The sequence below is a fragment of the Acartia tonsa genome, chromosome 8 (assembly GCF_053477335.1).
Source record: "Acartia tonsa isolate MP-2025a chromosome 8, ASM5347733v1, whole genome shotgun sequence".
NCBI lineage: Eukaryota > Metazoa > Arthropoda > Copepoda > Calanoida > Acartiidae > Acartia > Acartia tonsa.
The window spans coordinates 519594-534974 of record NC_137267.1 but is presented as its reverse complement, the minus strand read 5'-3'; the positions used below and the strand labels follow the sequence as shown (position 1 = coordinate 534974).

At 33.7% G+C, this 15381-nt stretch overlaps 1 protein-coding gene across 1 annotated transcript in view; it reads left to right on the top strand.

Moving 5' to 3' along the window:
* The window catches only part of LOC145325751 (uncharacterized), a 58352-nt gene extending 48409 nt beyond the window's left edge, over positions 1 to 9943 (top strand). Inside the window, exons 12-21 of the mRNA XM_080168690.1 lie at positions 238 to 344; positions 684 to 771; positions 2436 to 2507; positions 3064 to 3171; positions 3746 to 3923; positions 4508 to 4586; positions 5655 to 5778; positions 6147 to 6248; positions 6534 to 6683; positions 7366 to 9943. Of these exons, the coding sequence (XP_080024816.1) occupies positions 238 to 344; positions 684 to 771; positions 2436 to 2507; positions 3064 to 3171; positions 3746 to 3923; positions 4508 to 4586; positions 5655 to 5778; positions 6147 to 6248; positions 6534 to 6683; positions 7366 to 7449 (1092 nt within the window). The 3' untranslated portion in view covers positions 7450 to 9943. The remainder of the gene's footprint in view (positions 1 to 237; positions 345 to 683; positions 772 to 2435; positions 2508 to 3063; positions 3172 to 3745; positions 3924 to 4507; positions 4587 to 5654; positions 5779 to 6146; positions 6249 to 6533; positions 6684 to 7365) is intronic.
* Positions 9944 to 15381: the final 5438 nt, after the last annotated feature.

Sequence of the window (15381 nt, the reverse complement as noted above, 5' to 3'; positions counted from 1 at the left end):
CCTTTGTTATCTATGTTTTGGTTCTTTTACTCAAAGTGCCTTTCAATCACTGTCCCCTCCTTATTTAAAAAAAAAATAAAATGAAGGAAGAACATAGTTTTTTTACTTACGTAATATTAAAAATAAGATTATATTTTCTAATGCCATCTCCCCTATTAATAGAGATATAGTTATCTAAAAGCTTATACAAAGCAAGTTTTCGATTGTATTTGATAACTGGTTTGATTCCAACAGAAAAATGACATCAAGGAAGAGGTAAAGTTAGAAACGCCTGACGTCATTGATATCAAAGAAGAACCATTGGATGAAGAATATCTGGAAGAAGATATTGTCCTCGTTAAGGAATGGATTTAATAAATGGAGACAACATATCAAAACTGAACTAGTAATATAATGCATGCCATTGTCCTTAAAAAGCGCAGAAACAAGTTAACGTTGTTATTATGACGCTTAATTACTGTTAACTGGATGGAAATAGAAGGATATTGTGACAGGTTGCTTTTATGGACCTCACCAATTGGTCAGTTCATTCATCCAGTAGGAAGGGATGTTATAAATGGGGATTATTCATTTTAGCCGGCTGCAAGCATTACTTTGTCAGAGTACATGAAAATCTGGTATAACATCCAAGTAACTATATATCGATTGGAATATTTATTAAATCCATATTCCTAACTGCAGGAGATTGTGAAACAACCCAGGAAACAAAAGAAAAGAAAGAGTGACGACAAGAAAAAGGTGGAAGATGAACAGAATGATCTTATTGCTAAGGTAATTAATCAGGGATATAAAGGGATAAGACAATGGCCGATAAATTGATGTACATTCCCAATGATGATACAAAAAATTAGTTCTTCTGTAGATTAAAATTAGTGGTTGAAAGGTTTTAATACTCAATGAATCAACCAATCAAAACTCACTAAAGTCTCCAAAATTGTCAAGCGTTATTAAAAAACGTTATTATAAGACTTTGGGGACTAGTGCAATAAACAGCCCATTGTCCCCTCTCTCTCTCTGGGAAGATCATCAGAATGATCTTATTGCTAAGGTGATTTAGCTCGAGAGGGGACAATGAACTGTTTATTACATTTTTACCGAAAGTTTTATAAAAACGTTTTCTGATTCATTGAATTAACAACATTGGGGACTTAAGTGAATTTTGATGGGATGGTATATTAAGTTGAGTATTCAAACGTTTCAACCACTAAGTTTAATCTACAGAAGCGTGTATTTTGTTATTATCATTTGGGATGTACATTGTACACCAATATAAGTGCCATTGTCTTATCCCTGTGATTATTAGATAGGCTTAATATATGGATAGATAAGTTCCTAATATGTTGATGGATGGATAGATATTTCCTCAGTCAGTCAGTCAGCTCGTAACGCCTGGAAGGAAATGTGAATTTTACAGCTTAAGATGGACAGCTGAAAATTTTAGATTTTATGATATACGCATCTAATCTATACATTGTTTGAGCTGTCTGTCTTTGCTTTAAAATACATAAACATTAGGGCGGGTTTATATCGGAATTATAAAAAGAGGGGATGTGCAACAGATAAAACTAACTTAAATAAAATCTCTGACCGAAAAAGAATTTTTATAAATTCAGTTTTAGAACTAGACCAGTTAAAAAATGTATTTCATAAATAAAAAATATGCAAAGACGACATTCAAGTGCTCTCCACTTATTATCTCAGTTACTATTAGTGCTAGTGGGCTAATATTTTTTGTGCATTTCCCCAGTTTTATAATGAATTTCCGGCTATAAGTCAGTCAAAGTCATATTTCGCTTCCTTATCCTTTATTTACCAACCTTTTACCAACGACCAGACATTCAATTGTATAGCTATTTGTAAAAGGGTGTCAAAAATTTATTGAATCAGAACTATGGCTTCATGGTGCTCCCAGGAAAGGCCTTAAGGAGTAGAATCAGGATTTTTTGTCCGTTTCAAAATATCTCGTTCCTAGCCTTAGAAATTACTAAAAAACCACCATTTTTTAAAGTTTATTGAGAATTGTCCAATTTGTAGAGTTTTTTTTAGGTTTTCTCAGGCTAGGAACGAGTTTTTTTAAAACGGTCAAAAGTTCCTGATTCTACTCCTCAATGCCTTTCCTAGAAGCACCATGAAGCTATAGTTCTGATTCAATAAATTTTTGACACCTTTTACAAATAGCTATACAATTGAATGTCTGGTTGTATGCGGTTTTAAGACTTAGGATAAATTTTAAATCATCCAGAGGTGTATTATACTCATACAAATCATTTGCAGATGCCCGCTTTGGTCTCAGAAAACAAATGTCCAAAATCGACCCACCCTAATAAACATAAATTTAAAGATTTCGTAAATTCAGCAAATTTTATGTTATGAGAATTGAACTGCTGCTCTATAACTCACTTTGTCCGTTCATCCATTGCATTGTTTCTATATAGGTAATGAAGGAAAGTGGATTGGACGTCCTTGTCGAGACCGAACCAGAAAAAGTTAAATCAGAACCAGTGAAGGTAATTTATTTCCTCGTATTCATTCGAATCCGGTGGATAGGAACCGGTTCTCATCCATACGAAAAAACTATTTCTCGCATCGTATTATAAACGGCTTTCCGCGGATATAGAATGTACAATTATGAGATTAAAACTAGTTTGTTTTAGCCCCGGTGTACAATTATAAGACTATAACCAGTTTTTTTAGCCGGTGCCTTCGGCACCTCGGGTCTAAAACAAACTAGTTTTAATCTCATAATTGTACATTCTATATCCGTGGAAAGCCGTTTATAATACGATGCGAGAAATAACTATTTCAGCCGTGTTATAACTTATGACTTCAATACTACTGATATAGGTTTTGAGCCAACAGATAAGATACAGTTTATAAAATTTAGGTACCAGTTTTATTTTACATTCCCATCCTGATCTTGGAAGATTTACTCAAGACTTCGTAAATAGAGTGGATGGGGGGATATCGTTATTTTATCCAGCTGCGAGTACTTTACTTTATCAGAGAGTACATGAAAATCTGGCGCAACATCCAACTAATAATATATCCATTTTTTTTTCAAAGGATGAAGGATTAAGTGTTGAAGAGATTGATGAAGAGGAAATCCTACATGAGGAACTTCTGGACGTTGTGGACGCAGCTCAGTTTGAACAAACTCTACAGGGAGCTCAGGTATTGAGAGTTATGAGAGTTGGATAGAAATATATACAGACAGACGTTGTTGACGCAGCGCAGTCTGAACAAACTCTTCAGGAAGCCCAGGTATAGATAGATAGATAGGCATACAGACAGACATACAGAACTTGAAGTTGTGGACGGCGGACGCAGCTCTGTTTGAACAAACTCTCCAGGGAGCCCAAGAATACATAGATAGTTAGATATTTAGATAGATAGATTGATAGATGAACATGCAGATAGGAAGATAGATAGAACTTGACATTGTCGATACAGCGCAGTTTAAACAAACTCTTCAGGGAGCTCAGGTATAGATGGACAGACAGACAGAACATGTTTTTTTAGAATTTTAATGCCTTTGAAAAAAAGCTCGGACAAACTCGATTTTCTTACTACAAGTACTTAATCAGATGAACTGACAAAACAGCCTTAAAGTCAAAGTAACAGGATGGCTATTAGTATTTATCCTTCCAATAAGAGAACGTATTTATAAAAGTTTGGGTGCCAACATTTATTATAATTTACAATCCAGTGACCCTCCCTCCTCCCTAGTAATAACTAACTCTTGTAGGTTGATCTAAACGGAGTGTATAGTGTGCGCCGCAAGGGCCTCACTGAGTTCTCCCTATCGTACCAGCCATCATTCAACTGGCGCGGCTACAGGAACGACCATGCCTACACAGATCTGAAGCTAGAGCCAGGTACTGCTGGTAGCCGCCACATGGAGGCCTGGAAGGATGAAGAATCGGGTAGGACTGTTTTTTATTTATTGAATTTTTATGCTTATAAAATAAAACATACCTACATACTTTTATTTATTTATTTCCATGGGGGGATCAATGAGCTTTAATTTACACTGGTATCCATAGTAGTATAACCACGTTTTCGTACTCGTTACTTAAAAACATTGGATATATTTGTCCAAACTTTGGATATAAATGTCTAAACGCATGTTTTAAGAAAGTAATGCTCTATCGTCCCAAGAATCTCTCCTTCTAAACGTTTGGCGGTCCGTCTTTCACACTTACAAGTTTAGCTTCTAATCGGTTGAGATTGGGCTAAAATAGAAATTAATAAGGATGTCTTAGTGAATCGATATATTATTACTTGGATGTTGCACCAGATTTTTATTTACTCTGATAAAGTGAAGCTTTTAGCTGTTTAAAATAACGATACCCCCATCCACTCTACCCATTCCCCTCCTCTTTAGATGAACGAACTGGTCAATAAATGAGGTCAATATTATCAAGCTAAATTGACGACTATTTTATCCCCTGTCATATTATTCACGTATATTCTATATCCATCAACTTACTAGAATTTTGTATTTCAGTATCCGGAGAAGGAGGCGCCCTGTCCCGCCGTGGAAGATTAGAGTCTGAATCTTCTGGCTACAGCAGTGAAGATTCCAGGTAGTCATGTTAGATTTATATTAGTAGTAGCGCAGCTACACTAGCATTGTTGGTATGTCCGTCCATCTATCTACCTATTTATCTATCTATCTGTATATATATCTATCTATCTCCTATATATGAGCACCAGAGATGAAATTCTGGCAGAGAAGATGTGTCTACCCTACTCCGTGTATGAGCTTATCAATTATCTATCTATATATCTGTATATATCTATCTATCTATCTCCTATATAGGAGCACCAGAGATGAAAGGCTGGCAGAGAAAATGGGTCTACCCTACTCTGTGTATGAGCTTATAAATTATCTATCTATATATCTGTATATATCTATCTATCTCCTATATAGGAGCACCAGAGATGAAAGGCTGGCAGAGAAGATGGGTCTACCCTACTCTGTGTATGAGCTTATCAATTATCTATATATCTATCTATCTATATATCTGTATATATCTATCTATCTCCTATATAGGAGTACCAGAGATGAGAGGCTGGCAGAGAAGATGGGTCTACCCTACTCTGTGAATGAGCTTATCAATTATCTATCTATATATTTGTATATATCTATCTATCTATCTCCTATATAGGAGTACCAGAAATGAAAGGCTGGCAGAAAAGATGGGTCTACCCTACTCTGTGTATGAGCTTATCAATTATCTATCTATCTATATCTGTATATATCTATAAAATATATCTATCTATAATATATATCTATCTATCTCCTATATAGGAGCACCAGAGATGAAAGGCTGGCAGAGAAGATGGGTCTACCCTACTCTGTGTATGAGCTTATCAATTATCTATCTATATATTTGTATATATCTATCTATCTCCTATATAGGAGTACTAGAGATGAAAGGCTGGCAGAGAAGATGGGTCTACCCTACTCCGTGTATGAGCTTATCAATTATCTATCTATATATCTGTATATATCTATCTATCTATCTCCTATGTAGAGTACCAGAAATGAAAGGCTGGCAGAGAAGATGTGTCTACCCTACTCTGTGTATGAGCTTATCAATTATCTATATATCTATCTATCTGTATATATCTATCTATCTCCTATATAGGAGTACTAGAGATGAAAGGCTGGCAGAGAAGATGGGTCTACCCTACTCTGTGTATGAGCTTATCAATTGTCCAGTAGAAAGATTCAATAAGATCCTCAATGACAAGGATCTCTCCCCAGCCCAGGTATAGCCATTAGCAGGGATATTAAGGGATAAGACAAAGATAAATTCTAATAAATATCTAATGATAATAAATAGAAGTAAAGTTATCCCTTTTGCAGATTATGGGTTGAAAAATGTGGACACTAATTGATTGGATCCAACTAAACCTAAGGTTTTGAGCAAACGAATAAATTAACACGGGCATGTCTATACCAAATGATTACGCTAGCCTCTGATCCGATTTGGTTCTCCTATAGCTTCTTATAGGTCCTGAAAAGGCTTATAACTATTTAGGGGGAGGGTACCACAATAGAAATCGCCCATAGAAAAAAACTCCCCATCACATTTGTTTTCTTGTGTTTCTCCAGGGTCTGATTATTATAATTTTAGATAAAGCTGTGTAAAGACATCCGTCGCCGTGGGAAGAACAAGGTTGCCGCACAAAATTGTCGCAAACGCAAGATGGAAACTATAGAGGAGCTTCAAGTCCAGGTAAATTCCAGGGATCTAAAGGGATAAGACATGGTTGTATATCCCTATATTATCCCTTCTGTAAGTCACGACTATTTGTGTAAGCTTCTGGACACTTAATTCACGAAAAAAAAGATTCAAAATTTAAAGGGAAATATTATGGGCATTCAAGGGTGGGATTGGGAAGTTAGCGAGATCCTTTTCTACAGACATAAAAAGCTTCAGTTCCTCGAGTCTATTAAAAAATTAATTTTTATTTTAATATCCTAGGAAAGCTGTCTATAATACTATAATGCTATGTTCCAGGTTGAGAGTGTGCGGCGGCGCAAGGAACAGCTATTGGCCCAGCGGCAGCAGCTTGAGGCGGAGAGAAGGCGCTGGAGCAACAAGCTGGAGAGGATAGAACAGTTTGTACTGGGCGGACTCGGCAAGAATATGGTCGAATATACACTACAGGTAGGAAATAGATGGATAGATGATTAGATTGGAACAGGGATCTAAAGGGATAAGACTATGGCTGAAAAACTGATGTATAAACCTAAGTATGTTGCACTAAATGTCCCTATCTATAGATTACAGTTAATTGTTGTAAAGTTCAGACACTTAACTTCATGAACTGAACAATTAAAATCAATAGAAGTCCCAAAAGTTTTTAGGCTAATGAATTATATATTTACTGTTTAGTAGATCTCAATAGATATCCAAAGGGGTAGCTTCACGAAATGCATTTAAACTTAATTTAGTGAACCGCATATCTTTTGCTAGTTAATGGGTTAAACTATATTTATATGGTATATATTTGAAAGAACTTCAATTTTCTACCACGTAGGTTTGAAAATATCAAGACTTGAAAGTTGTCTTTTTGGGATATATGCAATTTAAAAAGACGATTTTCAAGTCTTGATATTTTTAAAACTACGTGGTAGAAAATTGAAATTCTTTCAAAAATATGCCATATAAATGTAGTTAAACCAATTAATCAGGAAAAAATATGCGGTTCACTAAATTAAGTTTAAATGCATTTCGTGAAACTACCCCTTTAAAAATAGATTATTTAACAGTTTTTTGGAAATGAATGTATACCTAATTTTGCAAGTCTGTTCCGAATTTTTTTTTTAATATAAATTTTTCTTGTTAGGTTGTTGATGACCGTGTAGAAGTGAGCACGCGTGTCGGTGGTTCAAGTCACATGACCTCAAGAAGTTCAAGATCAAGACAGTAACCTGTTATACCCATAATATACTTAAGAAAGAGTACCAAATTGAAAGCATACCTGCTCTCTGTTAGGTTCTCAATCAGCAGTTATAACCAGTATATAAACAAGAGAGAGTACCTAATTGAAAGCATACCTGCTCTCTGTTAAGTTCACTCTTCTATGTAACTATTAACTGGACATAATTCATACAGGTCATGTGCTTGATAAAGCAGCTAGTCCTGGGAATATCTATCTATTTAATAAATAGATAAACCCTGGGCTTTAATTACAAATTAAAGAAGACTGAAAACCAGCCACACCGCTCAGTACTTGTCAATACTTTAAAGAAAAGTCATGAAAATTTTTCTTTCTTTCACGTTACAAAAAATGAAGAGGTTGTTCAATCAAAGATATTTATGAAGAAATATCCCTTATCCCATTAGATCTAGTCAAACTAAATTTATAAATGCAATAGAAACTAAATCATTGGAAATATTTTCATGACTTTTCAACTCATGTGCTCACCCACCCTCCTTCTCAATTCATTCTGCTAACAATCCATATAATTATTATCTTTACACATAAACCATGATTACGATTTGTACACATATTATTGTACACTTGTGTACAAAATGACGTACTTTTCAAGTGTATACAACCGACCATGTGTACCAAAAAAGGTGCATTAATAAAAAATGCATCTTTTTTGCCATTTTGAAAAAAATGGAATTTTTTATGTTACAGTATTTTATTTGATTATTATTATTATTATTAGATATTGTATTTTATAGTAAATTCTTAATATTATTATGCTATTTTTGTTAGTTTTTGCTATGATATATATTCAAACCATTACATGGCACTTTAATCATTGTAGTCTGTCATCATATAAAGTCAGTTTTTTTAGAAAAAAAATATTGAAAATTGTCCATTTTTTTAGACATGATAAAAATTTATGTGCTTTCATTATTATTATTGATTATTATTAAATATTATTAACTAATTATTATCTAGCATGTTAGTAGAAAAAAAGTAAATTCCAAAAAAATGAAGCCTTTTAATTTAGTTCGCTCAGTATTTTGTAATTTTTATACTAACTAAAAATGCTTAAAGCATGTTAAAATATAAATAATTAAAAAACTCGGGGCAAAACATTTACTATGATTTTCAATGCATATTATTCATTACGGAGGGATGGGACATTGGACTGTAAATTATACTAGTACCCAAAGTTTTATAACCACTTTATTTTATTCGTTGGCTTGAAAACTTTGGATACTTTTATTGGATTTTGATTGATTCTAAACTTTTCAACCAATGCAATGCTTTAATCTACAGAAGGATTAATTTTTGTTTTATCATCTTTGGGGACGTATATAAATTTATCATCCATAGTCTTATCCCTTAAAATCCCTGATTATTCACCCTTTCTGACCGAGTTTCATTATCATTGTTATTTAAACCCCATTTAATTTTTTGTCTCTAAGACAAATTTATATTGTTATATTAATTCTATGTTTTTTTTTAGTTTATTTAAATTCACAAAACTGCCATTTTCCCTTAATAGTAATAGCATAGTTTTTTTTCTCTTATTTTAAACTGGAAATCGCACAAATTAAACCACTGAAAATTTGCTTATTTTTTCAACAGAAACTTAAATTTATTTTGAATCTCTTTTAAACCATAGAACGTGGTAGTTTTTTGTTGTCATAAAATTTTTAGGTACTTTCAAAATTAAAAATAGTCATTTTTATGTCAGAAATTGTTAGGACAATAAAAAATTAATGTTCCAGTATGGCTTCGAAACCGGTTAATACCAGTAGGATTATAACCGGTTCTCAGCCATATTGAAAAATCATGAATAGCATCATATTACAGACAATTTTCCATGAATACTAAACAAACAAAATTTTTTAACCAGTTTGTTAGCCAGGGCCTGTGGCACTTTGGTACTAACAAAACTGGTTTGTAATCTTAAAATGTTTAATTTCAATATCTGCGGAAAGCTGTCTATGATATTATTCTAGAGCAAAATTAACACACAATAGTTTCTGTCCGTTCTATACTAAATAATGGCTGTGACGCGATAATATAAAATATTTATGTATCAACTATTAATAATTATAATATATGTATGTATGTATCATGCAGTCATTTTAATTTAGAGAAAGGACAATGGACTAGAATTAATTCTACCCCCCAAACTTTGAAATAGATTATCCAGTATGGGTTCCGCTGGATTAGAACCATCTCTGAGCCATACTGAAAAATCATGTATTGCATCGTATTACAAACAAATTTCCACGAAAATTAATCTTGTTTCATTTTAATATCGGCGGAAAGCTGTCTATTATACTATCCACCAAATAACTATTCCCTTTTCCCTAAATATAGGAATTTTGTGGGGTAGAGAATTTTTTTTTCATCCATTGTTTTTTCCATGATGTTAAAATAAATGCTATTTTTCCTATGAAAATTGTATATAATTATTATTGTGTTAAATAAAGCTGTTATAAACTTATATTTCAGTTGTTGTTTTTAGGAGCGAAGCTACCTGATAATTCGTATGAGACGGCATGTCAATTATTCGTTCGTTCTTTCAATCATGACCTTTTTAAATAAAGATTCTACTATATGTTGGAAAAGTCAGTCTGAAACGTGATTTCCTCGGCTTATTCAAGATTTAGGTATTATCCTCTTAGAAATTTTTTTTCAATTTTGAAAATTTGAGTTATCCCCACCCGACAACGAACAATTCTGGCCGCAGCGCTCGGCCCCCTTGCCTATAACCTAAACTAAAATAGTGTTCGTTGTGATTTTGCCCCCCTCCTAAATGAATTTTGAATTTTAACGCCCCCCCCCCCAAATGAAAAAGCTTGGACGCCCTTGGGTGGTTATGATCTAGTTCTCGTGCAAGGACCTGTACTCTGTGCACGCCACTGCTGCTAATAAAAAAAGGGACACGAAAACAAAGGTTGCTAAAAAAATGGAGAAGCATGAAATACGGTACAAGTTGTAAAAAAAATCATGAACAAAGAAAATCTTTAGACAGCCATTTTATGGTTAATTTAATCCAGCTTATTTCAACAATAAAAGGGGGGGGGGGCGAAAGTGACACTTTTTGAAACCAAAACTAAAAGTCAAAGGAACTCAACTAAAAAAAGAGTTACAGGTCTGACATTTTGCATGGCAGTTGCTTTATAGAGGTACAATATGGAACTGTGAAGAAACGGCGGCGCAACCGCCGAAAACTGCCGAGAAAAGGCAACAAAAATTACGGCGGGAAACGGCGGTTTTCGGCGGTTGCGCCGCCGTTTCTTCACAGTTCCATATTGTACCCCTATAAAGCAACTGCCATGCAAAATCTCAGACCTGTAACCCTTTTTTTAGTTGAGTTCCTTTGTTGACTCTTAGTTTTGGTTTCAAAAAGTGTCACTTTCGCCCCCCCCCTTTATTCGGAAAAAAAATCACAAAACCTATACGTGTTTATCAGCTGTCGTTGGGGGGCAACACATGGTAAAATTGACGACCTCTCCATTTGCCCCCCAAATATTATTTTATATTTATTTCCCTTGTTGGTTATACCTTATACCTGAAATTAATCATATGTGAATTTCTTGACAAAGTTATTATCAAAACCTTTTATATCCCATGGATTAGAATCGATAATCAATTAATATCAAAATAAAAATTCTAAAGTAATACCAGTTTTGTTAGTTCGGGGCTAACAAAACAGGCTTTAATCTTATAATTTATAGGTATTTAATAGCCGCAGAAAGGGAAAAGAAGGTTGCGGGTAAAATCTGTAAAAGTGTGTGTTTTAATGCTTAAAAATAGGAGTAGAACGATAATATTCACTAAATATGTGTATTTCTTATTGAAAAGAACTAGGTATAGACAATTTTTTTTTAAGTTAACAAATTTTTATCATTCTACTACTGTTTTTAACTTGAAACACACAACCTTTACGTATTTTACCCGCAACCTACCTTTCCCTTTGTCAATAATACGAAAAGATAAATAACTTAATTTATTTCTTCTTTTAGATTAAAATGTTATGAAATTACTAGTTTTTCTAAAGTCTAACCTACATTAACATGATTTGTCATTTCTCGACAAAATAAGCATGATCCTTGAGTTATATGGATTTCAAATGTTAAGGTTACATTTTCCTTTTAGAGGTAATTTGCTTTTCTCAGGTACTATTTAAGCTAGACAGTTTTTTTTATATCAAGCACTAATGAACATCTAGTTTATAATCAACTTGATCATTTTGTCTGTTGCTTTGTTTTTAGTAGCGAAGCTACTCTTTAATTTCAAATGTCCGTCTGTCTGTAAGAAACTTTTGGGGGAAAACGTGATTTTCACAGCTCCTGTAAAAGATAGACAGCTGAAATTTTTAGTGAAGATTCCCATTATATATGCCCATATAATATATACATTGTTTTGTCCATCTGTCTGTTATTTGGGGTGCTAGATCGATTCCTAGATTTTTACGATTTCATAATTTTCTCAACTCAACTTCAAGATAGAGGGCTCAAATTTTTAGGGATTAATCAATTTTACTTTCTACATATTTTCACGAAGTTTTATTAAGATTTGTCTATAAATTGGTGTGCTAGATCGATTCCTAGATTTTTAGGTTTTCGTGATTTTCTCTATTCCTTTTCAGGATTGACAGCTGAAATTATCAGGTATTGAATTTGCTTATTTTCTACATTTTTTTTATCAGGTTTCATTAAGATTAGTCTATTAATTGCGGTGCTAGATCGATTCCTATATTTTTAAGTTTTAAAGGTTGCGTGATTTTTAAAGGTTTCTTGATTTCCCTATTTTATCAAGTTTCATGTTTATTTTAAGACACTGCTCTATATTAAAATTTTTCCGGAATCCCTTCATCATTTTTGAGCTTCGCTACTTTACTTATGGATGATGTCATCCTTGTTTTCTCTGATTTTCCTTCCCTTATGACTGCTGAATAATATCTGCTCTCTCTAATGATAAATCCCAAATTGCTTTTGTTACTTCTAGAGGGATATTTGATAATAACTTAATACTATATATCTAACTAAATGTCTTCTTACAAAAATTAAATATTTTTTCTGTATTATTTCTATGTAAGTCATATAATATTTTTATACAATCGGATTACGATTTTACACGTTTATCTATATTCTGTTTTATAGAGAGGTAAGGTTTTTATGCCTTAAGCTTTGCAAGAACTGCTTAACTGATTGAGTTCTCTTTACATATGTTTTTAGGGACAGTTTTAGGCTGTTTTATTTTTATATTGAAACATGGAGATGTTTTTTTTCTATTTCAATTCCCTTTTCTTATTCCTTTGAATAAAGAGCCTCTAGATGCCCAGAAATTTTTCTGGTAATGTAATGGGGTGGTTTTTTCCTGACCTTCCCAGTCCCCACCTAGAGAATAGAAGGTAAACTAATTAATTTAATTAGATTCGGGTTTCCAATACAAATAGATCGAAAAACTAGGGAAGTATATTAAACATTATATATTTTCAAAGAAAATATTACATTATATTAAGATAATAATAAGATAATATTTAAAAATGTACATAATACAAATTCATATATTATTACTTGGATGTTGTACCAGATAAAGTGATACTTGCAGTTGGCTAAAATAACAATACCCCAAACCACAACCTTTACCCCGTCCCCTACCCTCTTACTGGATGAACAAACTGACCAATAGATGAGGTCCATATTATAAGCTAAATGGACTACAAATTTCCCCTTGTCAATATATCCTATATCCATTATAGTACTTCTGTAATTAAAGAATTAAAACTTCAGCTTATTATTGCTTTCTCTCGACAATGTACATGATGTAGCCAACAGCAACCTCCCCCAAATCATATAGACCCAGTACAGACAAGCCCAGCCACAATCCCAAACTGCTGCCAACATCAATCACATACTGAAACAGGCCATAGTTGAATGAGGTTTCTGTGACGCGAATCTTTGGGTCGAATGAAATATATGCCTTGCCACCATTGTTCCATCCTGTCTGGATTGAAAACGTGTTCATGTCGGCAGTCTCTCTTATCTTCACCTCAGAGGTCAGTGTCTTGCAGTACTTCCTACAGTTGGCTTCCACCTTACTCTGTTTCAGAGTCAACACATTCAGAATGTAATCATCATGGAAATTAGGAATAAAGTTGTAGTTTTCCACACCAGCTGGGTAGGGTATGGTATCATTGCAGTGGTTGTTAGGAGATAACCATGGGGGTGTACATCCAGGATTTCTGCTAAACTGATCATTAACTGCATCATCAACACACTCTTTCAAGTTATTCGTCTTCAATTCTTTGGCTGCGGTGTTACATGTTGAAACTAGGCTTAACTTGACATCGATGTAATATTCTTTCTTTGGCTGAATCTCAATCTTGTCTCCGGTATGTGAGGGGAAGTCAATGGAGTAGTAGCTCTGGTAGGATTTGTCAGTGATGAATACTCTCAGGCTTGTATTCATGTCTGGTAGATTGGGGTAAAAAACATTGTTCGTAATTAGTAGTTCTTTCATTGGGTTAAAGTTTGAAATCTCAAGGCATTTTCCATATCGGGGCAAAAACACTTTCCTAGTGTCCACATTATCTTGATGAACTGAAATGTTTGTATAAGGTTCATAATTAATAACCTCATCAAGAACTTGATCAAAAGATAGGTTAGCATGCTGTCCCCAAGATAACAATTCCTCACTTCCTTTAATTGCTTTGTGTCCGTTCAATAAGTCAACCATTCTGAAATATTCCAACTCATGTAGCCTTGTCTTATTTCCCTGAACAGTTTGGCAGATGGTCACAATGGGTAGGTCAATTTCAGTGATATCCTTTTCTATGATTGAAACAACTGTTGGTTGATCAATTAAATTGATAGTTGCAGTCCTTAGTTGGATACAACACAAGGCTAGGGATATGAGTGTCACAAGAGTTTTAAGGACTAGCCTTAGTGAGAAAATCATTGTTGGTATAATACCCTTTTCTATAAATGGTGTATATCCCACAACTGTTCAAATTCAAGTACTTTGTTCCTCAAGGAATTATGGAAACATTCCTCAAACTTCCAGTGGAGTCCTCTACCCAACCAAACTAACAACATTTTTTGATAAAATATAATTATACTTATTGCAGGTTAGGTTGGGTAAAAATAAAGTTTTCTGAGATTTAAATACTGTTGGATCCCACAGGGCTTGAGACCTATGCAGGGAATTGAATTAAAGGGGAAAAATTAATGGATGGTAATCTAGAACACTAGTCTAAAATTGTTCTATCATAATGTTTGAGTATACATCCAATGTTTGCTTAATACTTTTTACCTTAAACCACTCTACCATTTTTTCTAAAACAAACAAATGATTATCCGTTTTCAATATGTGGTTAGCATTAATAAAGGAATTGACTCATGAAAAAATTTATTCAACACTTGTAAAGATGGAATTTTGCTTTAAATTATGGTTAGAAAAAAAGGTGGCATTGAGATTGACAACTACATTATGGCTGTCATTCATGTTTTAAGGGGTCATATGAGTAAGAGTTACAACTTAGATTCTCATAATCATTAGAAAAGGTCAACTGCTAAGTATAAGTTGTTGATCTTTGAAAAAATATGCCCTGCCCCAGTGCCCATGGTGTTTACTTAGTTCCCCAAATTCCTCTTTATGGTTAAAAGGAGTTACTGCACTCATTCTGTTGCTTCTTACAACATTATAATCAAGAACAATTTTCTAAACCTCTCTGGGACACTATCAAATTAATTCTCAAACGGACTGACCAATCATCACTACAAATGTTCTTAGGCTTGCTAAGGAGTTTGGGTTAAAAAAGTCTGACAGATTCCTTTTTATCCATGTAAGGATATGGAAACCTTAACTCCTATGCTAACCTAGGAAATGTTTTAGAACTATGCCTGTCTGTTTTATTATTTCCTACTAGCA